The sequence below is a fragment of the Pristis pectinata genome, chromosome 4 (genome assembly GCF_009764475.1).
Source record: "Pristis pectinata isolate sPriPec2 chromosome 4, sPriPec2.1.pri, whole genome shotgun sequence".
In the NCBI taxonomy this organism is placed as follows: Eukaryota; Metazoa; Chordata; class Chondrichthyes; order Rhinopristiformes; family Pristidae; genus Pristis; species Pristis pectinata.
The window spans coordinates 43638495-43664229 of NC_067408.1; the positions used below are offsets into that span (position 1 = coordinate 43638495).

General features: G+C 38.9%; 1 protein-coding gene across 1 annotated transcript in view; it reads left to right on the forward strand.

Annotated features, from left to right (window-relative positions):
- The first annotated feature begins 385 nt into the window (after positions 1-385).
- ctnna1 (catenin (cadherin-associated protein), alpha 1) overlaps positions 386-25735 on the forward strand; it is an 82173-nt gene continuing 56823 nt past the window's right edge. The window contains exons 1-7 of the mRNA XM_052013603.1: positions 386-922; positions 8417-8531; positions 10314-10509; positions 16837-17003; positions 19742-19861; positions 20824-21093; positions 23407-23610. Coding sequence (XP_051869563.1) covers positions 8427-8531; positions 10314-10509; positions 16837-17003; positions 19742-19861; positions 20824-21093; positions 23407-23610 — 1062 coding nt within the window. The 5' untranslated portion in view covers positions 386-922; positions 8417-8426. The remainder of the gene's footprint in view (positions 923-8416; positions 8532-10313; positions 10510-16836; positions 17004-19741; positions 19862-20823; positions 21094-23406; positions 23611-25735) is intronic.

The following is a 25735-nucleotide window of genomic DNA, read 5'->3' on the forward strand; positions in this document are numbered from 1 at the left end:
CTCTTTAGTTTCCTTTCATATAGAATCCACTTTAGTTTACTGAACAAGGAAGCAGCATTTTGTTGGAGTACACTGGACGTTGCAGTAGCAAGAATAGTTTGATAAGTTTTACAAATAATTTCCTCCTCTGCGCCTCACTTCCTCTCAACTGCAGCTAGTCCAATTTAGAGACTTATTTGGATGACCTGGTCAAAAACCACAGCCCATGTGGCCAGGGATTTAAGGATGCAATGTTTTATTATATAACAGCCTGTGGTTGGTTTATTATCTTGAGCCACTTTAAATTAAATGGGGAAAAGTAAACACGCATGTAAATGAGCCATTCGGTGCGAAGTCAAAGAATAAAAGTCAAAGAATAAAAGGCAAAAAATGAACTGAGCAATTTAACGGGAAAAAAGGTATGTGTTTTACGAAGAAACATTCAGCCGTGAACGTGTGGCGAAATGCTCGGCGTGTTTTTCCCAGCTCCTCTGTAACCACACACACCTGACTCCATGACACAGCTGCTCTGGGTGTGGCGCTGAGATCAGTTCCAACTCTTCCCAGCACTGCGCTGCCCTCCCGCCGCTGCTCGCCTGCCCGCACCCACCTCGCAGTCCCATCGCCGTCTCGCCACTCGAACCCTGGGGGTGGGCATCGCCCGATTTTCCCCCTCGTTTCCTGCCTGCTCCGCACTTCCGACCGTCGCCCTTGGTGCGGGTGGGGGGGTGCGGCTACTTTACTCGGAAGCGCTTCTAGCCGCCCCCACCTCCTCGTCCTCCACCCCCCTCCCTCGACAGTTCGGTGACTCGCAGAGACAGACTCGGCTTCCAAACTAGTGTTGGACGAGGAAGAAATAAGCGGCTGGGAGTTAACCGGACAGGAGCCAGTGCCTAAGAAACTGCTTGGAAAAGGGGGGAAGGCAACATCAAACTTTAACCAAGTAAGTGAGAGGCGTTGGAGGGAGGGGAGGGGGGCATTGGCGCCGCCGGCCCGGGCTGGGGGCTCAGCGCCGCCGCGGCCGTTGGAAAGTTCCGTTTCAAACTCTTGGAAGTTTAAATGGCCGCCCAGTGGCTCGGGACGGCGCCGCCTCGCCTCGAACCCGGCTTCACTCTTGAGGTTTTGTTTTAATAAGCTGGAGAGTTTCCTTTTGCGGTCGGGCGGCTGCACAGATTTTTTTTAATTCTTCCTCCGCCCGCCCGGTTGTGGTGGTGGTGGTTGTTTTGGAAGGAGCGCGACCTCCCCGGGCTCCCGGCTGCCAGCGTTAGGCCGCGTTCTCCCTTGTTATTGTTCTCGGGACACCGGAGTAGGGAGGTCGGGCCTTTCCGGGCCGGTCCTTCCCCTGCCAGGCAACGCCCGCCATCCGGCTGCTTTCAGCCCCTGCGCACGCAATCTGAACATTTACTTGCACAAGTCTAAAGTCTCTTCCACCCCCTTCACAGTGCAATTAGTACACTTTTTGCAGTGGAAGATCGGAAAGTCTGGTGACTCTCACTTTGAATTACTGAAACTATATATTGCAGACGCCAAGCGAAACAACTCAAATGTTAATCCCAGAACTCCATGATTTTAAAGTATTTCTGGAATGCCTAAATGGCGAGGTTGCGCTGTGGGTAAAATCGTTTCTCTTCAAAAAAAAGTTTTGTTGTGGGGCTTTTGAGCCTCTTGTTTCAGAAAAGATCAGTTCGAAAACAATCTACTCGACAAATAAGTTTTTTTTGTCGTGATAAATGAAAGTTGGGAGAAGTGTTCAGAAATATTTTCCCACTGTTGTGAACTTGTGGGTCATAGTGGTTGTACTCTTGGTTTGTTTTTTGTGCCAGCACCTCATTCACTCCCGGAATTGAAACTCCCTGAAACTGACTTCGATTGTAAAAAGTTTATCATCATGTTTTGGGGAACCAATTAAATGCCTAACCTACATTTTTGCCAACGTGTGAGGAAGTATTTTTGAAGAGCAGCTATAAATGGAAATAGGATTTCAACTTTTCTAAGTCCTATTGGCTTTCTGTTAAATTTCGTTTGAATCTTAAGCGTTTGACCAGTATAGATCACCAAAGTTGTACAGCAGGGTGACTCCAGTCGCCTGTAAATATAGGATTAAAATTGCACTGTGTAGGTAATAATCAAACAATAGACGTGGATTTCATGCTATTAGCAAACTTTAAAGAATGTTTAGTTTGGGGAGCTTTTTCGGGCACAATTATATTTGGAAATAATTTGTAATCATGGTTGTATTACCTGTGCATTGATGGTTGTTTCAAATGTTTTCTGGTTTGTCTTGAGGGTGGGGTGACTGCCCTAAGTTCCATTCAAAAACAAAATGTATAGACCTTGGCTCAGAAGTAATATAGCCATTACTCAGATAGTGGTCGATTGGATTTCCTCCACACTGGAGACATGTATTTGGGTTGAGTGGAGCTCTGGAATGTGCATTTTGTCTGATAAGTGTTTTTTGGAAACCCCCAGCCACTGCTCCAGTGATGCAGTGGGCCACATGCTACTATTCAAACAAGCAAGTGGAATGGGTGTGACCAATCCAAGCACAAAATATTCAAGGAAACAATGCATACTTGGAACTAATGCTGGAATGTTATATACCATTGGTTAAACTCTAGCTAGAGTACAATATACAGTTTTGCTCACTATATGATAGAAAATAATATGAAAGCATTTGAAAATGCACTGGAGGCTAATGGGATTAAAGTTTTAATTTTGAGGCAAGGTGGCCAAGGCTGAAGTTGCTGCCTTTGAAACAAGTTGAGGTGAGATTTAATCAAACAAAATTAAAGATTTGATAAGGTAACCAATAACGAGAGAGGTTTCAGACAAAAACAACATAATCAGAAATGATTGGATACACTAAGCAGCTGACTGGGGTTTTTTGACCTGAAACATTAGAACAGATTTTCCCCAAATGCTGCCTGACCTGCAATGTGTTGCCAACATTTTCTATTTTTATTTCAGATTTCCATTATATGCAGTTTTTCGTTGTTGTTTTATAGATTTAAGATAATTGGTAGAAGGGAGATTAGGGAAAAATAAATTCACTCAAAGAGTAGTGGGAGCTTGGAGCTTGATGTTTGAAAAGGTAGGAGAGGAAGAAACCTTCAACACTTCAGAAAATGTAGGTGGATGACCACTTGTTTGTAGAATCATTCCAGATCACAGGTGGGATGTGGGACTAGCCTAACTAGATTGTTGTTTTTCCCAGCATTGAAACACGTGGTCTATTCCTGTTCTGTAAGTTTATTTTTATGGGCAATGTTTTATCATTCAACCATTATCATGGGAAAAAAATCTATCTGGTTACTCATTAATGTTCCTCTGAATAAATTGTTACATGCGTAATCAGTTAATATCCACATTTCAAGTACTCAATTGTCCTGTAATTTTGAAGGCAGCTATGTAAAGGAAGTTTCTTCAGTGGTAACTCAGTGAGTGAAATGGCACGTCTGGTGGTAGAAAAGGATGTTAAGGGTAAAAATTAGAACTTCATAGTTTTTGCATCAAGAATTTATATTGTTACATATATTTTGCTGTCTATTGATTGGTAAATTTTGGAAAGAGCTTGAATATGCAAGTCATAGAATTATACAGCATGGAAACAGGCCCTTCGTCCAACTGGTCCATGCCGACCAAGATGCCCCATCCAAATTGTTCCCATTTGCCAGCGTTTGGTCCATAACCTTCTAAACCTTTCCAATCCATGTACCTGTCCAATTGTCTTTTAGAAGTTGTTACTGTACCTGCCTCAACCATTTCCTCTGGCAGCTTATTCAACATGCATACCACTCTTTGTTTTTTTTAAGAAAAAAAGTTACCCCTCAAGTTCCTATTAACCCTTAAACCTATGCCCTATATTTTTTGATTCCCCAATCCTGGGTAAAAGACTGCATTCACCCTATCTATGCCCCTCATAATTTTATACACCTCTATAAGATCACCCTTCAGTTTCCTATGCTCTAAGGAATAAAGTTCTGGCCTTTTCAACCTCTCCCTATAACTCAGTCCCGCAAGTCCTGGCAATGTCCTTGTAAATCTTTTCAGCACTCTTTCCAGTTTAATAACATCTTTCCTGTAGCAGGGCAACCAAAGTTGACTATAATACTCCAAGTGTCGCCTCACCAGTGTCCTGTACAACCGCACCATGATCTCTCAACTTTTATACTCTGTCTTGACTGATGAAGACCAGCATGCCAGAATACTTCACCACCCTGTCTACCTGTGACTCCACTTTCAGGGAACTATGTACACTAAGGCCCCTCCATTCCACAACACTGTGCAGGGCCCTGCTATTCACTGAAAGTCCTATCTTGATTTGACTTTTTAAAGCGCAACACCTTACACTTATCTGAATTAAATTACATTTGCCATTCTTCGGCCCACTTATTCATCTGATCAAGATCCCCTGTAAAGTTGATAACCTTCACTGTCCACTATACCACCTATTTTAGTATCATCTGTAAATCTGCAAAGTGCGTAAATGGAGTATTTTATTTGATTCCAAACTCATTATTATTACAAAAATAGTGAATCTTGTGTTCTTATTGCAAAATTAACTTTTCCACTCTATGCTGTTCACTGCTACTTGAAATTATTTTGGAGATTTAATTCTGCCTACAAATACCCACTTTTGCAGAGTCTTGGAAGTAGGTTGCTTATCCTTTTGATCATGTTTCCTGATTGGCATTGATCTGAATTTACAGAAAGAAATAAAACCAAATTTATTGTTAATCGTAATGTAGTGATTTATGCTAGAGGTCTGTTTTTAAATTCTTTTTCTGTCAATGTTAAACATTGGTAAATATGTTTAGAAATAAAGGGTTTTATTATTTTTCAAAGTTGTTGAACTTGTTAAAAAATTTGCTGCATTATTGACTGGCCTATCATTTGAAGCCACAGTGTGATCAAATCCACAATTTTAAAGTTGTGATGCACTGCAACTGCATTTCAGCAGAAAAAAGTCATTGGATTTGCAGAGTTCAAAAAGTTAAAATTAGAGTTTGGATATCTCTGGATTATAAGGTTAAAAGACATTAGAATGAAAAATAGTAATGGAAAGTTTGAATTGAAGTAACACTTAAATAGCAAACATAAGTTAGTAAGCACAATAGGAAGGTGAACAGAAGGCACATCATTGGAGTAATGTAATTGGTTTATTATTACCATGTGCACCAAGATACAATATATCATGCCATCCATACAGATCATTTCAAAACATAATACATCAGGGAAGTACAAAGAGAAAAGCAATAACAGAATACAGAATATGGTGTTACAGATGGAGATGGGGAAGCAGTTAACTAATAGAAAATAGAGTTGGGATGAATGGGTCATTTTCAGACTGAGGCATCAATAGTTTTGTATCTATATTAGTAACTTGGTTGAAGGGACCAAGCATACTGTAGACATTATTGCTTGTGATACAAAGGCAGGTGGGCTAGGAAGTTGTGAGAATGACACACAAAGCCTGCAAAGAGATAGATGGGTTAAGTTAGTGGGCAAAAAAAGTGGCAGATGGGGTATAATGTAGAAAAATGTGAGGTTATTTACTTTGTAGGGGGGGAGGGAAGAGAATGAAAATTACATTATTTAAAGTGAGTATACAAAGTTATTGTACAAAAAGGGATCTGGGGTCCCAGTACATGAAATACAGAAAGATAGCATGCAGGTAACGAGGAAGGCTAATAGAATGCTGGGCTTAATTGCAGGGGCTATGGAGAATTAAAGTAATGCAACTTTACAGGGAGCTGGTGAGAGTGCATCTGGCATATAAAGCTTTGATGTCCATATTAATGTAAGGATGTATTTGCAATAGAAGCAATGCAGAGAAGGTTCACTAGGTTAATTGAAAATAAAATGGAGTAGCTATATACACACGTGACTACAAGAGCAGGTCAGAGACTAGGAATCCTTTGGTAAGCAACTCGCCTTCTAACTCCCCAAAGCCCATCCACCATCTACAAGTCTCAAATTGGGAGTGTATTGGAATACTCTCCATTTGCCTGGATGAGTGCAACTTCAACAACACTCAAGAAGCTCGCCACCATACAGGACATAGCAGCCTGCTTGATAGGCACCCTATCCACACAACCATTCACTCAATCCACCACTGAGGTACAGTACCATTCTATAGGATGCACTGCAGTAACTCACCAAGACTCCCTAGCCAGCTCCTTCCAAACCCTTGACCTCTACTAGCTGGAAGGTCAAGGTCAGCAAAAGTATGGGAACATCACTTGGAAGTTGACCTCCAAACCACACACCATGTTGACTTCAAAATGTATCGCTCTAACAGCATTGTGGGTATACCCACATGTCAAGGAATGCAGCAGTTCAAGAAGGCAGCTCACCACCATTTTCTCAAGGGCAGTTAGAGATGAGTAATTAAATGCTGGCTCAGCTTGTGCAGCTCACATCCCTTGAATGAGTATATAAAACAAAAAATCTAAAAATTGTCTATGGAGAGCATTGCATTATATTGCCCAAACTGTAATACAGATTTAAATTATAGTTCTCTTTCAGGGCCAAAAGGCCAGTTTCTGTGCTGTACAATTCTGAGAAGATGAGCAAGCAGATGAATGTGAAAAATAGTTTCTTTCCATTTCCTTATCCTTGCTTTTGTTCCTCTTAAGGCTGATTTCTCTGGGGATTATTTGGGGAGATGATGTCAATACCAAGCCATAGTTATTTTGTTCCACAAGCCTACAAAGAGAATGGGAGATAACCTCAGAACTGTTGTTCGGAACAACTATTTTTGCCCTGATCTTGCCCTATTTTAATGTGTGTTCATTTATTGCAGACTTCAATGAGAAAAAAGGACAAAGTGAGATTGTTTAAATCTTTCAGTTTTTAATACCAATTTTTAATATCCACTGCTGTTGTAAATTAGAAAAGAACTATATTACAAATATTGAATTTGGAATTATGTTAATCTTTGAGCCATAGTTTGACTCTGTGGTTCACTTCTTTGTATAATTGGGCTGCTGCAATTGCTTTCTATGAAGTTCTAAAGGAATTTGTCACTGTCACATGATTTTGCTGTGGAAATGACCTGTAAAATTTATTACATCAGTATCTTCTGTTTGAGTACTGATTGTTGATCTTGAATAGCTCCTCTTTAGTTGAAAACTTTAGGTACATACTGTATGCACCTATTTCATAAACCTCTACAGCAGTCTTTGCTGTAACATGGAACACTTATCAAAAAAAATGGGGTGATGGGGGACTGTGGTGGGTGTGGGAGGAACTGGGTAGATCAGGAGGAGCAGTTTACCTAAAATCTGAGAAATCAATATTCATGCCGTTCGGTTGTAGACTACCCAGGTGGAATATGAGGTGCTGATCCCAACACCTTGGTTTTCTCTCTCCTCCGTCCATTCCATCTGCCCATCACCCACTGGGTCCCCTCTCCCTACTGCTTCAATTTCCCTACCCCACCTCTTTGATTCCATGCACCACCTTCCCTTCCTATCAGATTCCATCTGCAGCCCTATCACCTCCTAGCCTCTGTTGCTATTTCCACTCTTCCCTCCTCACCTGGGGTGTCATGTCTGAAATAGAAACTTTGAAAGGTTTTAATATAGAAGCAACACATTCAAGGACCTTGGTAAATGAACATCAGAAATAAATGCATGTTCTATGCAGGTACTTTAGCTTTGGTAGTTTTTTGGAGATATCTCTAATATCAGTTGACCTCACAGTAACATGCATATGCTTGTTCAGCACTTCATTCTGTTGGCAGGGCTGCAGACCTACTTTTTCATGTATCCCATAATTGGGGTATGAAAAAAGAAATGGGAGTTTAAGTGCAATTATCCAGAATATTTGGTTTATTTTGCCGATAGTTCAGAGAAAAATGCTGCTGTAAAATGCTAAAATTAAAATTATTGCAGCATTTCAAATATTTAAAAATAATATTCACATGATTTATTTTTCTGGTCTAGCTAGATTTGCTCTTCTGCAGGTTTGAATCTTCAGTAAAAATCATAATGGTTCAGTATCCGATTGCTGAACCATTAGGATTTCCGAACATCTGATTCATCGAGTCCTGTTTTGCCCTGCTCCCTTTAAACTCATTGGGTTCACGAAAATTTTATTATACTACTGTGTAACATTTTTAAAAACAAAAGTGAATTGAAAGTCTAGAGGGTGCTGGATCACCAGAGCTTTACTGTATTTAGAAATGAAAGTTGCTATCAAGTATAAAGTGTGTAAGTAGTCTTAAACTTAAATTGCCATCTTTTTGCTCGTTGCTGCTCATTTTATATTAGTCTCCAAACTTTGGTTTTGCACCATTGTAGTTCTGCAATTGTCCCTGGGCTATGGATGCACAGTTCACTTCTAATTGAAAATGTTACTTTGTTTGCTTGATTATTGCTTTGCCTGATTCCTTCAGGTTTTAAGTTTTGCGTGTTGACTTTTAATCTGACAGGCAAGCAAGCATGACGACTATAAACACTCAGAATATTAGTTTCAAATGGGATCCGAAAAATTTGGAAATAAGGACGCTGGCAGTGGAACGTTTATTGGAACCTTTGGTCACACAGGTAAGTGACTCTGGACAGGGTTAAATAAAATTCTAAATTGGCTATCTAACAGTGGGGAAGGGGGAAGTTTGGTTATTTAAAAGAAAATAATATGGAAAATTTGTGCTGTTTGGCAGTAGTTATTCTAAAGGTTTTAGATTGGTGTTCTTACTTGCATCACACAAAGAAAATAAGCACTTTGGGAAAGGAGTGCTATTGGGCACTATATTTGTCAAATCTTAGCCAATTTGCTATTTTTAATTTTTTTTTAATGTTAGTTGAATTCTGCAGATTTGAGTTTTAACTTGGTGTTCTTAGAAATGAGCTATTGAAATGGCATATGGGAAGGAATAGAGGATTCAATCCTATGAGTTGATACTGCTATTTAAATTCACTTAAGAATTTGAGCCCAATTTATTTCATTCCCATGTCCCTTCGTGTTGATGAAAAATAAAAGAAAAATTGTTTTCTTTTAATGTTGTTCACCTTGATTTTGATTTTGTTTTTGTTTTTGGGGGGTGCAGTTAGTGTATCCATTTGGGTGATGAAGCACTTCCTGAAGTCATTCCCAATGATTATTAAAGATGCCCTTGTGCAGCTTTCCCTCCCTAAGTAAATTCTGGACCTGCTCTGGAGGAACCAGTTTTCTATTCATGCTTAAATCCTGAGACTCCCCATTTCAGAGCACCTGAGGTGGGGGATGTTTTGGAAAGCAGAGACTGGAGTATTGCTTATAAGAGGGTCACTTTGTTGTTTAGGAGAAAAATGTGATCATTTTGTGTTGCTGGTTTTATCCGATTAGAGTGCTGTTTTCTTTAAACCCTTTGAACCATTACATGAATGTTAAGCCAAATAGTTGTCAACGTGGAAATTGTAAATAGCTGTTGATATGTAAACTATTTGTCTTTCAGTTTTTAAGTAGAAATGATATGGAGTTGGTCTGCTTTCTTTCTTTATGGATTGCATATTAGATCTAGATAACTATGGGACTGGACACTTGCACAATTTTGCAGGGTTACCCAGTATTTCAGAAAAGAAAAACAGATTTTCAAGAAGCTTGTCCAGAATAGCAACTGGCATTTGTGGCACAGGAAGGGATGCTGAAAGAGTTTGAGTAGTTTTGGTATACCTTTGCTGAGTGACTTGTACGTGAATAATAGCCAGTGTAGTTCCGTGGAAAAATTTTGCTTCCTGAGGGGCATGTCAGTCCACTTCTTTTCACCAACATCCTTTTACATCCTAGAGTTGGAACTCTAGGACTTTTGTGTTACCACATGCAGTAGTCTCCTGCTTTTGGTGTCATTGTAACTTTGTGTAGAACGGGTGCTACACACAGTGAAATTATCAACTGTTCTTTCTGTGTTCTTTTTAAAAACAGTTGAAGCTGCAAATGGCAATTCCTATCAATCTAACCCCCACCCAATCACCTCATTTCTTGCTGAATGATTGCTTGAGTTTTCTACCACCTACTGCTGTATACTTCTGGTCTTCCTTCAGTCTGTCTGCTGCACCAGCTTTTTTTCATGACTTTCCTAATTTCTTATGACATAGGAATCCATTTAGCCCATTGAGTTTATGCCAGCTCTTGGAGAAAATCCCATTCCCTCACACCTGTAGCTAGTCTCCTTCGCATGTCCATCCCTCTTTGCTCTAGCCATACACTGGCATTTGCTGCAGCAACTTGGACCTCTTCCAAACCAAGCCTTTGGTCACCCTTTAACATCGATGCTATATAAATGCAAGTTCTGCTTACAGATCTTCCAATGTTTATCATGATTTTAAGATGAAAATTTTACATTTCAGGTGACTACCTTGGTTAATACCAGCAACAGGGGGCCATCTAACAAAAAGAAAGGACGTTCCAAGAAAGCACATGTTTTGGCTGCCTCTGTGGAACAGGCAACACAGAACTTCTTGGAGAAGGGTGAGAAAATTGCTCATGAGAGCCAATACCTGAAGGAAGAACTGACAGCAGCTGTGGAGGATGTACGTAAACAAGGTATGTGTAACTATCCCATACAAAAAAAAAATGTTGTGCAGATCTCTATAGGTACCTGTACTATATGAAACTACATTAGCCAAGCCTTGTCTCTCTAACAGTGGCACTTTAATGTGCAATGTATTCTTTAAGTCCCTCCAAGCCTATTAGTACCTTGCCCTCAGTTGTGTTGAGGAAAAAAGTGTGTTGGGTAACCCACTTGGTACATGAGAAGACTTGCCTAATAAGCCTAAATCTTCATAATACAGTTCTTTACCTCTTATGATTTGAGAAATGACCAGAACTGCTAACAAAAGCAGGGTGTCTGTGCTTCTGACTAAATTGGTAGCTGTGAACTCTTGCAGGTTCTGTTAATTTGTTGCTCAGCCTGATACCACTTGTAAATAGACTGCCCTGTATGATAGCAAAGCATGCATAACAAGAGTTGGCAGGAGCATAAGTGCCCATGAAGCATTGTGTGTGGGGGGGAGGGGGGGGTGGTCAGAGATGGCAGAAACTTGGATAGTAGCTTAGCTAACAGTTAGACCAGTGAAGGACATGACTGTTTCTGAATGTCACTAATGTTCAGAAACATTGATTTTAATTGTTTACTTTTTGGTGATGCTGAGTCACTTTGAACAGCTGCAGATCTGTTGAGTAAGGAGTTCCAGGATTTAGATCTGATAATGGTGAAGGAAGAGGGTACTGTTTCCAAGTTGGAATTGTGCATGTCCTGGGGGGATGTTTGTGGTCTTTGCTCTTGTCCGTGGTAAAGGGTCACAAGTTTTGAAGGTGCAAATGGAAATTGAATTTGTGTAATTATCAGTGAGCATCTTCACTTCTGATTTTGATGTAATAAGTGTTCATTGATAAAGCTGCTGCAGATAGTTGGGCCTTCAGCATTGCCCTGAGGAACCATCTTCCCTCTAAGATATGGCTTTAACCTTTAGTGGTTTCCTCTTGATGTCCATCAACTTCAGTTTTATCAGGGCTTGATGTCAAGGCTGGTCAGTCTCTCTTCACCTCTGAATTCATCTCTTTGGTACATGTTTAGACCAAGGCTGTGATGAAATCTGAACCTGAATGGTCACAGTGAGGCACTGGATTGTAGGTTATTGGTTGGGAATGAGTGCAGTACTGAGTGGTAAGCATGTTATTAGGCCATTGCTTTTATTCTAACTGCAAAATAATAATTTGCAAGAATAATTTAAATTGAAGCATAAACTAGTGGTATAATTCTCAATTTGCACAATACACAAATTGGATCAGAAGCAATTTCAAATATCTCTGGTCACCTCTGACTAGATATTTGCTCCATTCCCTGAATTATTTAATACAACTTGTCACCCAGCTTTTTCGATAATGTTTAAGGCAGGAATTCTGGCCAGGATACAAGGAGAATTTCCTCTTGTGTATGAAGCAATTGTTTGCACTCATCAAATTAGGCAAACCAGGTCTGGATTTAATGTTGCATTCAGACCTCTGATTTTGCAAGTCTTTACTGTCTGATAAACAGATTGCTACAGTTGTACAGTTTGGTGGCAGAAATGGGCGAAAGATCATTGTTATGTTGAGTGAGTCATTTTGCAGATCATGTTACAGTAGGTGCGACTGTGCAAGTGATGTTATCTTGTACTGTAGTGGAAAGTGGGCGAGGATACCTTGTGTTCTCCATAAAAGGTAAAGTAAAGCTTGTGGAATTTGCAGCTGAGTCATTTCCTTGCTGTGGAATTCTACTGACAAGTAGCCTTTCACTTCTTTTTAATTTATTTTTCTAATCTTCATTAAATGATATATTTTGATAACATAATGTTTTTTCATTGTGGTGTGTCCATTTTATGTTGTGATCTGAATCATTGAACTGTTTTTCCAAGTGTTTTTTTTGTTTTATACCCTTGCTGCACTGTATCCATAATTATATTTAATAAATATCATACTTTATGGGAAAGTTATTCAGTTTGCAGTTTTATGGAAAGGAAAATGTTCTTTTAAAAATAGTGGAATTAAAGCATCCTTAAATATAGCCTTTCCTGTATCGGTATCCTTGTGCTATTTTAACTCCCCCTTTCCACTGCACTTATAAACACAATACAGGTAGTTGAATTGAATTTAGTCAATGAAGTTTCATTTGTGAATCAATATTGTTACGGACTCAGTGAAAGTCCCTTTAAGATAGAGAGTGTGTGTGTATGTGTGTGTGGGGTGTGCTTACGTCAATAGAAGATAAAGGACGTAATGACGTTGTTGAAGAAGGCAGAAGAAGAAGGGGAGAGAGAGAGAGAGAGAGAAGGGAGAGAGACACCAGCCTGCTTGTTTTCTCTATCGATGGATGAGAAACAATAACTGTGTTTGCCACTGAAATCCATGTATGGAAGTTGGAAGTAATCCGGTGGAGTTCACTTTGTTGCTGACCTGTAGAAGGAAACAGGTATTTGTATGTGGACGACCACGGTTCGGATGCTTTTCGGGGTGAGGAAGTCACTACCGAGTAAACACTGAAGTGTCGTTTGGGTTCCATCGTGGAACATTTGGATTTCGTATGTACTCTCTCTATGTTTTTCTACATCTACATCTTATCTTCAGACAACGGTGGTTGTTGAAGAAGCCCTTGCTCATGTTTCACCTTATGGCTTGCGGAACTGAACTTTAAGAACCATTCAGGAACTGGGAGTTTTGGACTTTGTCACACACACACACGAAGAGTTTAGTTTTGGGGTTAACGTTCGAGGTTTAACATTTTTGAATTCTAACATACTAACATTTTTTTTTAACTTTTATTTTACGTATTATCATAAGTAGTGATTAATAAAATAGTTTTTAACACTGAATCATGCTCAGTGTGTTTCTTTTGTTGCTGGTTTGTGACAATATATAAATAGTACACCTAGTTTCCATGAAATTCAATTTGTTTATTGGCTGCAACAAGGTTTAAATCCTATTTCCTGGTTTAAAACTATTTGTTCTCACAAATCAGGTTAATATTTAGGGGGGGTAATTGCTTTCAGTGTTGTTTGGTCTAACTTATCTAGATCTAATCTGTTTAACAAGGGTATTGGTAAAAATATTTCTATTTGAGAAGAGAATTAATAGATTATTGGTGTGGGCAGGGTTTGGATTGGGAGAAAGGATCAGGAGTCATCACTTTTGAACAGTAGGAGAAGGGGAAATTAAAGCCATATTCCTTTATTTCCAGGCTAGAGCATTAGGGAGTTGATGACTGAGCTGAAGCTGAAACACCATCCATTAAAAGTTGGGCAAATAGAAACTATGTTTCAGAAACAGTCTTTTCAGAGTGGCACAATTAACACTTTGCAGTTGAGATGAATAACAGATATATTTACGTGAAAGCAAATTTACTTGGTCCTGCTGTCCACACATTAAAGTTTGGCTCCAAGGCTGCATCTTGAATTTTGTCAAGGTATTTATATGTTCACTTGGGAGAACCAATTGTTGCCTGTATAACTACAGTGATCACTTTCCAGACTATTTGTTTCAAGTAGCTTCCTGCTGCATGCTGTGCTGTCTTAGTTAACTGCACCATGTGATCTCAAAGCTAGTCACTGCTTCTAAGTATCAGTAAATTCAATGGAAATAGTTTGTTAGCTAATGTAATTTCTTTTTAGATATTTAAAAATGTTAGTGCTTTGATTAATGTGCGAAGACTTCTAGAACATCAGGCATATTTGTTTATTTGGTAGGTGCATTGGGTCCAAACCTTGGCTGTAGTTGCATACTTTATTATCTCTGGCAAGTTTGTGCCCCCATCCCTTGTGTTTAATAAGTACTTCATGTGAACGTGAGAGAGGGAGAAAGGAGTCAGTTGAAGGTAGTGAGAATGAGGAGTCAGATCATTTGGTGCCTCAAGGGTTGGAAGGATATAGTAACATAGAATTCAGGTCCACTATACTAGACCACAATCCAGTGTTAAAAGAACACTTAACTGTTCATCCTTTTAGGATTTTTTGTTTTAATCCTCTTTGAATAAAATTTCAATAACCATACTTAATTGATAAATCTATTCATAAGAACATAAAAGGAGTGGGTAGCCATTCAGTCCCTCATGCCTGCTCCACCATTCAAAATGATCACTGCTAATCTACCTTAGTACAACTATCCTACATGAACCTCTTATCCCTTAATTCCCTTACTATCTAAAAATCTATTAATATCTGTCTTTAATATGCACAATGGCATGAAGACTCAGTCATTTTCCATTGTGAATTCTAAAGATTCACCACCCCGTGCACAAAGACATTTCTTCTCATCTGTCCTGAATTGCTGGTCCCTTGTTCTGAGATTATAGTTCTTGCTTCTAGATGGCTCAGCCAGTGAAAAAACATCTGCCCTGATAAGCCCTATGAGAATTTTGTGCATTTCAATGACATCACCTCAGTCTTGTAAACTTAATAGACACCTAGCCTGTTGATCTCGCCCTGTGACCAATCTGCCCTCTCAGAAGTCAGTCTGGTGAACCTTTTGTTGCTCTCGCTCCATCCTGCTCACAGCCCACATTGCTACACTGCTTTGTATCATCCACAAACTTGGATATCGTGCATTTGATTCCTGCATCCAAATACATATAGAATATAAATAGCTGCGCCCAGGGCACCCTTCCAATCTGAAAACGACCGTAATGTTTTCTCTCCATTATTCCATCTTCATTCCACACCAGGATATTACAACCAAAACTCTGCACTTTAATTTTGTTGAATAATCACTTTTGTGTGGCACCTTATCAAAGGCCTTCTGAAAGTCCAAATATGCCAATCAGCTGGTTACAATCTCAATTGCAACATAATTGTCAAACATGAGATCTCTCAGAAATAGTTCACTCTGTTATTTTCCAAGTACCTTGTTGCAACTTCCTTAAACATAGACTTCAGCACTTTTCCAACTACTGACGTCAAACTAATTAGTCTATAGTTCTCGGTTTTCTCCTTAAGTAGTTGAGTAACATTTGCTACCTTTTAGTCTGTGGGGATTGTGGTAAAATCTAGTTTTGGAAGATGATAATCAGTGCATCCATTATCTCCATAATCACCATCTTCAAAACCCTAGGATGCAGGTCCTGAGACTAAACTTTCCTGTGTCCTCGCCACAAAATTCAGCATCAGAAATTTGCAAAGGAACATCTAAACAAGCCTGATGCATTTTGGAAACAAGTCCTGTGGACTGATGAAGTTAAAATAGAACTTTTTGGCTGCAATGAGCAAAGGTATGTTTGGAGAAAAAAGGGTGCAGAATTTCATGAAAAGAACACCTCTCCAACTGTTACGCACGGGGGTGGATCGATCATGCTTTGGGCTTGTTGCAGCCAGTGGCACGGGGAACATTTCACTGGTAGAGGGAAGAATGAATTCAATTAAATACCAGCAAATTCTGGAAGCAAACATCACACAGTCTGTTTAAAAAAAAAGCTGAAGGTGAAAAGAGGATGGCTTCTACAACAGGATAACAATCCTAAACACACTTCAAAAATCCACAATGGACTACCTCAAGAGGCACAAGCTGAAGGTTTTGCCATGGCCCTCACAGTCCCATGACCTGAAAATCTGTGCATGGACCTCAAAAGAGCAGTGCGTACAAGATGGCCCACGAGTCTCTCAGAACTAGAAGCCTTTTGCAAGGAAGAATGGGTGAAAATCCCCCAAACAAGAACTGAAAGACTCTTAGCTGGCTACAGAAAGTATTTACAAGCTGTGATACTTGCCAAAAGGGGTGTTACTAAGTACTGACCATGCAGGGTGCCCAAACTTTTGCTTTGGGCCCTTTTCCATTTGTTTTGTTATTTTGAAACTGTAAAAGATGGGAATAAAAAAGTAATCTTGATATTAAAGAAATGTCATCTTTAACTTTATACTTTTTGGAAATCAGGTCATCTTTTACTCGCTTAGCTATTCACAGTAGCAGAAATTTTGACCGGGGTGCCCAAACTTGTGCATGCCACTGTATATGATAGGGGAAAATTTGCAAAATGACAGAGAAAGGGTCATTGAGTGGAGCTGTAGAACTGCACTGGTAGAGAGCCAGGGTAGATATAATGAACTGAATGGTTGGCTTCTCGAGCTGTAGCCGTTTTATGATTCTAAATTGTCTTGAGATATGTGAAAATGTAATAGATTAGGTTTGGAGTCCAGTGGAACTGGGTGAATGCAGTGAGTAATTTGCACACAAGGCTCCACACATCCTATTCCTACTCCTAATCCTACTTGGCATGGTTGGTTATCAGTCCCAACCTTGTTCTATATTTTGATTTTCTGTTTACAAAATGTGATGGTGTAATTTTTAGCAATATTTATATTAATAATCGAATTTCTAACTTTTCCCTTTCAACTTCATAAAATGCAGGTGAAACAATGAGGAGTGCTTCCTCTGAATTTGCAGAAGACCCTTGTTCTGCCATGAAGCGAGGCAACATGGTTCGAGCTGCACGAGCATTGCTGTCCGCTGTTACTCGCCTTCTTATCCTAGCTGACATGGCAGATGTTTACAAACTACTTGTACAATTGAAAGTTGTAAGTTCTGTGCTGAATTTTCCCTTAATCAGAACTATCTAATCTTGATTTAAAATTTGTATTGTTACTTTAATTATTTGCCTAAAGCAGTAATGTAGCCACTGTTCTGATGTAACTTCTGGCATTGGAAGGATAATATGGTTTGGGGACATTTCAGAGTTACCAAATTTCAACTGATCAATAGTAACTGTTTTTCAGCAGGATAGTCTTGAGTAATTCTTTCAGTTAGCCAAGTTCATGAAAATACTTGTTCAATTCCCTTTAAGGACTGGGTGTGTCCTGGGTTCTTATTGGCCTCTTGCTTCAGGGACCTATTTTTAAATCCAATTTAGAGGTTAAGATTATAATTTTAATTCTTGGATTCTGCTAAAGTACATAGAATAAAACTGAAGCAAAAAAAATCCTCAATTATTTGAGGACTCTTATAGTTTACAGATAACATATATTTAGAGTTGTGGAGTCATAGTCATACTGCACAAAATCAGGCCCTTCAGCCCACCATGTCCATGCTGACTATCAAGTACACATCTATACTAATTCCAGCTCTTGGTCCATAGCTTTCTCTGCTCTGGCGATACGATTTAATTGTTGAGAGACTACTTGCCTCCATTAACCCTCTGGGTGGAAAAAGTTCTTCCTCTGCTTCGCAACTGGGAATCCCTTGCCCTAACCCATGCCCTCTAGTTTTAGACTGCCTCTCCATGCCACTTAATTCTGAATACTTCTATCAGGTCCCCCCTCAGCCTTCTCTGCTGTAAGGAAAATAAATCCAGTCTACCTGGACTCTCCTCAAACCTGAAACACTCCATCCCAGGTAATATGCTGATGAATCTCATGTGCACACTTTACAGTGCAATCATGTCATTCCTATCATGTGACGTTCAGTACTCCAGCTGTGGTCTAAGTAATGCTTTATAAAATTGTACCATATCCTTCCTGCTCTTGTATTCTATGCTCTGGCTAACAAAGGCAAGTATTATGTATGCCTTCTTCACCACCTTTTCTGCTTATGCTGTCACCTCAGGGAATTGTATACAGAAGGTCCTTCTGTTTCTCGATACACCTAGAGCCCTATCATTCTGTATATCCTATTGTTATTAGTCCTCCAAAAATGGATCACACTGCACTTTATCAGGATTAAATTCCTTTTGCTATTGCTCTCCACATCTTGCCAATTGATCAATATCATCCAGTAACCTAAGACTACCTTCCTCATTATCAACACCACCACCAATTTTCATGTCATATGCATACCAACTAATCATACTTCCTGCATTTGTATACAAATGATTAATGTATGTAACAAACATCAAGGTTTCCAGCATGGATCCCTATGGTACATGACTGATCACGGTCATCCAATCACAAAAACAACCCTCTGTCATCACCTTCTGCTTGATGTGACCGAGCCAATTTTGGATCCAATTTGCCAATTTATTTTGGATTGCACAGGTTTTAACCTTTTGGACCAGTCTCCCATGTGGGACCTTGTTAAAGACTTTGTAGAAGTGCATGAAAACTACATCAACTACAGTGTTCTCATCAGTACACTTTATTAGCTCTTCAAAAGATAATTCAATCAAATTGGTTAAACAGGATATGTGATTGTTCTAAACTAAATCTGACACCTTTTAAAAAAATATTAGTGTATTTAGCCTTGGACGGGTTACTGTCAGAACATCAACCTATTTGTGGGTTGATTAATTCCATACAAGGTAATTTAAATATACTAATGGTGAAAAATGTTTGACTTCAGTTTTAAATGTCATGGTTCTGCATGGTTTATTTTTGGGGGGAAATGATGGTCATATTCAAATGACCTTGTGCACAGTATGTAAATTACAAAATATCCTTGCGTGACCCAGTATTATACAGATAACCATATCAAGGAGCATTAGATTATCTATAAACCTGATTAAGCTGATTGTCCATTATTCAGACTCTGCAATACTGAACAATGGAAAATAAGTGGTGAGGAAAGAGAAAGATTAGGGAATTTTTTTGTGAATGGTCACAAGTATTTTGGCTCAATTTCCAAGGACCACAGAATACTCACTGCTACCGTATCAATATAAAGATGGCTTGAATGTAGTTGCATGAAAGTTGGTTGTATGTTTGACTGAAAGCTGCTGTTCAACTTTTCTTGCTGTTGTGTTTAGGAAAGGAAAAGACTGCAAAAGGGAGTGTAAACTTGATAATCTATTGGGTTTTGGTGTGAAGACAGGTTTGGGAAAGGATGAGTTGTCTGAGACTCCAGAAGTGGAGCTCTTAGAGTATATTTCATGGTATTTCATGGTACTCCATGAACAAGAGCCATATGTCAACCTTTTATTTCCCCCCTCTGTTAATCTTGGTGTACTGAAATTACTACTAGAACATATTTTCAATCAGTACAAGATGACACACTCCACCCAGCCAATCTGCAGCTAGTACGGTATCTCGTCAGTAATATTTAACACCACTGAGGAGAGATGCTGTGATTTTAATGCATATTGACTCTTCAATTTATTGCTGGGCGTAGGGAGAGTTAAGTGAATGAATGAGAATTGGAAAATAATGAGTTATGTTGGAGAGACCACCATGTAAGGAGGGTACCCAGTGAATTGTCCTAAGTAGTAGATCGTGGAAGACTCATGAGCACAATCAATCCAGTGTGTAGAATTTCATGTATAGCAATTTTGTACTGTGTTGCCTTATTTTGATTTTTAGATGTCTAGTTAATGAGTTTGGCCTTCTAGGTTGAAGAAACACTTGTAAAAGTGAGGAATGCTAACAATGAGCAAGAGCTTGGGATACAGTTTAAGGCATTGAAACCAGAGGTGGACAAACTGAATCTAATGGCAGCTAAAAGACAGCAGGTATGAACCATAAATTTGTGTTTTAGAAATAATCATTAGTATAACTATGTAATGGAATTCAAGAACATTTCTCTCTTTCAGCAAGGTGAGAAGATAAACCTGATACACTATGTAGTTCAGTAACTGTAGATGTGTGGTTAAGATGGTGCAAACACTGACTGCTGTATTTTAATATTTCTATTTGTTTTTGCAAAAAAGTTCTTAATCTCCTGGCTTAATTCTCATTTTGAAATGTGTACTCTTGTTTTAGTATGACATTTTTAACAGATAGCAAGTCGTTTGTAACCCATTCCATTTAATATTTTTTCAGGAAGTTTGTTAGCACTGCTATCTCAACAATATGCTGTCTTTTTTTTTAAGAAGCTCTCATCTCTTATGAAATCTCTAATGAAATTTGTTTTGAATGTTCTGTTTATTAAGAAGTTGGGAGAAAGGTGGCAAAACCAGCAATCTGAAACATATTTAATACTGGGTGGGAGAGGCTGAAACTTGACAGTTATGTATCAACAAAAGCAATACAGACCATTATATCTTTTTATCCAATAAGTTGACTGCCCACTATAGAAAATGATAGGTATCGAAATATAAATGGGCAGGCATGGTAGTGTAGCGGTTAGTGTAACGCTATTACAGCGCCAGTGACCTAGGTCAAATTCTGGCAGCTGTCTGTAAGGAGTTTGTATGTTCTCCCTGTGTCTCCATGGGTTTCCTCTGGGTGCTCCGGTTTCCTCCCACATTCCAAAGACATATGGGTTAGGAAGTTGTGGGCATACTATGTTGGCGCTGGAAGCGTGGCGACACTTGCAGGCTGCCCCCAGAACACTCGACACAAGATGTACATCGAAACACAGTGAAGTACGTGTGACTAATAAAGATATCTTGTATCTTAATAACACATCACTGCCATGTACTAGGCAACCTTGGTGCATGTTTATGTAAATATTTGTATGGTGTTTTTAAAGGAATTGAAGGATATTCATCATAGAGACCAAATGGCTGCTGCACGAGGAGTTCTGCAGAAGAATATCCCTATGCTGTACACTGCTTCACAGGCTTGCCTCCAGCACCCAGATGTGGCTGCTTACAAAGCTAACCGGGATCTGATATATAAGCAGTTGACGCAGGCTGTTACTGGGATTTCAAATGCAGCCCAGGCAACCGCATCAGAGGATGTCAACCTAGGTCAGCAAAGTAGTGCTGGAGAATTGGCAGATGCCCTGAATCGATTTGATGTAAGTACATATAACTTTAAATAGATACTGATCATTAGAATTAAGGAAGTACATTATAATAACCCAGTTCTGTGAAAGGTTTTTGTGTCTTGTACATGATCATGTGAACTTGATTGCTGATTATTGTTGCTTGCAAATGAGCATAATGCGCAACCAACTAAACTAGGGAGGAAAAAGTGTAATTAGGGATTCATAAATGGTAATTCTTTTTTGAATTAAGTTGTCCAGCACATAATGTGCAAGCCATTTTCTGCAAAATGACCTGCAAGCTGGTCACTTCAGAATCAGATTTATTATCACTGACACATGTCGTGAAATCTGTTGTTTTGCAGCAGCAGTACAGTGCAAGATGTAAAGATAGTGCAAAAGAGGAATAACGAGGTAGTGTTCATGGACTGTTCAGAAATCTGATGGCGGAAGGGAAGTAGCTGTTCCTGAAACATTGAGTGTGGGTTTTCAGGCTCCTGTACCTCCTCACCGATGGTGGTAATGTGAAGAGGGCATGTCCCGGTTGGTGAGGGTCCTTAATGATGGATGCCGCTGCCTTGAGGCACCGCCTCTTGATACCCTTGATAGTGGGGAGGGCTGTGTTCGTGATGGAGCTGGCTGAGACTACAATGCTCTGCAGCCTCTTTTGATCCTCAGCATTGGAGCCTCCATACCAGGTGGTGATGCAACCAATCAGAATGCTCTCCACTGTACATCTGTAGAAATTTGCAAGAGTCTTTGGTGACATACCAAATCTCCTCAAACTCCAAATGAAGTAAAGCTGCTGGTGTGCCGCTATTTGGACCTGGAGCATGTTGAGGCTTGTGCTTAAAGTAACTAATATTAATTATGAAAACTCTCCCTCTGAATGACCCTGCTCTAAACTTGCCACACTACCCACTAATGGCCATCCTTGGCATTGCCATCAATGCTTTGTCCTACTCTGTTTACCTCCCTTATCTATCAATTAGATTGGTGTTTATATTTGTGTTATTCAGGAGTTTGTACCCTCCTGAACATGGCAAAGCTTTCATAATAGTTTATAATGGGTTCTAATTTTGGGAAGAGTCTTGGATTAATAAGAATTATACTAATAGAAGTTGATTTTAATGAAAGATAAATTGTAACATTGTGCGTGGGTATAAGGATTTATGATTATTTGAGAGGTTATGATCATGGATATAACATAGTTGTACAGTATGGAAACAGGCTCTTCAGCCCAACTGATCCATGCTGATCAAGATGCTCATCTAAGCTAGTCCCATTTGTCCTTATGTGGCCCATATCCATCTAAATCTGTCCAACTATCTTTTAAATGTTGTTAGTGTATCTGCCTCAACCACTTCCTCTGGCAGCTGGTTCCATATATGGACTACCCTCTGGGTTTAAAAAAAAAAGTTGCCCCTCAGGTTCCTATTCACTCTTCTCTCACCTTAAACCTCTGCCCCCTAGTTCTTGATTCCCCAACCCTGGGGGAGAAGACTGTATGCATTCACCCTATCTATACCCCTCATGATTTTGTACATCTCTGTAAGATCACCATTTGTTCTGCTACACACCAATGAATAAAATCCTAGCCTCCTCAACCTCTTTATAACTCAGTCTCTCGTCTTGGCAGCATCCTTGAAAAATCTTTTCTGGACTCTTTCCAACTTAATGGTACCTTTCCTACAGCAGGGCGACCAAAACTGAATATAGTATTACAAATGTGGCCTCACCAGTGTCTTATGCAACTGCAACATAACATCCCAGGTTTTGCATAGTTCAGCTCTGTAATTAATTCAGAAAAGTTCAGCACGTAACCTCCAAGATCTGGCAATCCAACCATTCACAGTGCCACTTACCCTTGAGACTTGCATTCTTTCATTGTCCTGTAGACTTGCAGCTGTAGAAAGTGTCATCAGTGGATGAAAACCAAATTGGAAAATGAAGGGTTATTTTGAACATATACAAATCAATGAACCTAAATTTTAATGTGTTCCTTGACTTAAATGATTCATAATGATAGCTTTAGCCAAATTGAAACTTGCAAATGGTGGCATAATATTTTAATAATACTGAGATAAAGGATAGAGAATCTAGAGAGTCTACAGATATGTGCCTATGCTTTTCAAATACAAAAAAACATTGCCTACACTTCAGTGCATGCGGAGTTGGGATTCATTTATTTCTTCCTTCATTGCAATTGCTTGCATTTTTTATATCAGTGTTGTGCAACCAATATGAAGTAGTTTTAATGAAACTTGCTGTTTTGTAACTTGCATTTTTCTGACACTTTTCAAGAAGGATTGATCTTTTGTAAACCATTTTTCTTTGCCCCAATAGAAACAAATAATTGTAGATCCATTGAGCTTCAGTGAGGAACGCTTCAGACCATCTCTGGAAGAACGACTTGAGAGCATCATTAGTGGAGCTGCACTAATGGCAGATTCTTCTTGTACACGCGATGATCGACGTGAGCGCATTGTGGCTGAGTGTAATGCTGTACGACAGGCTTTGCAGGATCTCCTTTCTGAATATATGGGCAATGTAAGTCAAATGAAGTTCATTTCAAGACTTTACTGTTTTGAGATTTGAGTACTTATACTTGCTGTGGCTTTTTCCAAAATGTACAATTGAATATTGAGGCTGGGAAATTATTTCGCAGTGCAGAATCCAACTTGGAAATCAGCTCTGAAATTTGGAGTTGTAATGAGAATAAAATTGTAAGCATTGTTGAAACTAATAGCAACTTCTAGGTTATAATGGAGTCAAATTTGTTGAATAGTATAAGAATGGTATAATTGATCAATGAAACTCAGCAACTTCTGAAAGCCATGTTGACATTTGAAAATGTAGTCTGTACGTGTTGCTCTCAGTGATTCCCTGCTCTTCAGGATGAACAAGTTGTTTTTGAGCCAGCCAGCACAGAATTACTGAAGTTCAAGTTTTGTGCATTCTTCTGTTTGTAAAAACAAAATCTGTAAATTTTAAAACATTTTTGACTGAGGTGTAACTGAATCTTTTTACAGCTTGCTGATCTATTTTTATGCTGAATAACTTTCCTGGAAAAAGACACCTTTCTGGAAGGAGTTTAATTTGCTCTCTTAAATTATTTTATAATGGAATTACTTTTTCAATGCTTGATATTTTAGCTAATATCTTTATCCATGTGTGTACCTCGGTTTTTAATTTTTTCCTCTCCTCTTAATACTAGCCTTTTATTTCCTGGTATGCTCCCTGCCTCAATTCTTCACTCTGGCTGCTCAGGTAGCTTTATATCATTGTTACTGGATAGCACAAATCTTCTAAAACAACTTTCCTAATAACAGCTTGCATCTGAAAAAAGGAAACTCCCACCACAATTGTCTGTACCTCTCTTTAGTGCTAGCCCTTTGCCATTGACTGGAAAATCTGGGCCATAATCCATGGACTAATTTCTGTTAAATAATACAAATGTAGCATACTTTAATGAAATCTTGTAGAATCCAGGGAAACAGTATACTGAAATTAGAGATGATTGGGTTGTAATCTGATTTTATTTCTTTTGTGTGGTGTAAAACACCAGTTGACGTACTTTTTATTTCTAATAAAAAGTTTTTTTGTTATTGCATTTTGTTATCGTGTCCTGTTAGTTTAATTGATCATAAAATGTTACTGCAATGAAATCTCTCACTACTTGCTATCTGTCCAGCGAACAATGCTGATTACAAATGAATCAGAAATAACACCCATTTTAAATCTTGCTTTAAGAATTATTTATTGGAAATGTACTGATGATCATCCATCAATAGTCACAAAGCCAACATGAGATTGCTGAAGTAATATTTGATGTCCTTTTGCAAGGAATATTACAAGTGTCAACATATAAAATATCTCCAAGCCAAATATTTTTTAATTTAATTTTTTTTAATAAATGAATTTCCTACCTAGTTACCAATAGACAGTGTAACTGTAACAAGGTAATGTTCAGATTCATACTTTATCCTATTTTTGAGGCATTACAAATTATCAATGATCTAGAGACCAGGAAATCAAACAACTGAAGCATTAAGAGAAAGTGTAGACATTGGGAATGTTGCATAGTTTTCAGCTTTTTATTATTTTGCCACTTTGTATGAAGTTTATTGTAAAGGTTGATACAGATAGGTTTGAATAATTACTCTGATCCACTTTGCAACTACCACTACAATTCTGAATATACTGCAAGATTCAAAACAAAGTTACGATCTTGAATTGTTGACCACAACTTTAATCCACATCCTCATTCTTTGCTTTCAAAGTAGTCGTGGCCAGGCTCAGCACCGGCACATAGGTCTTCAACTAAACCACAATGAGGAATAAATGACTAGAGCAAAATGCACAGGTGGCCCAAATTACTTGGCAGATTAATAAGGTTGTTTGCAGGCTTGGAGTTTATTATACATTTATAAGTTAAAATCTCATGCCTGGCTTTGTGTTCAAAATTAAAAGGTATGACTTTCTTTTTCAATTGCTCAGCTTTAGAATTGGCCTTTGAATTTTTTGGATGGAAGTGACATGAAGATAAAAATTCAGAATTTTCTTGGTAGGCCACAGTGATACATGTATATGATGCACATTGTGTGTCCTTGAATTTCCTGCCAAAGCTGTGGACTTTCTGGTACCTTATTGGTGCAAGGCTACTTACCAAAGT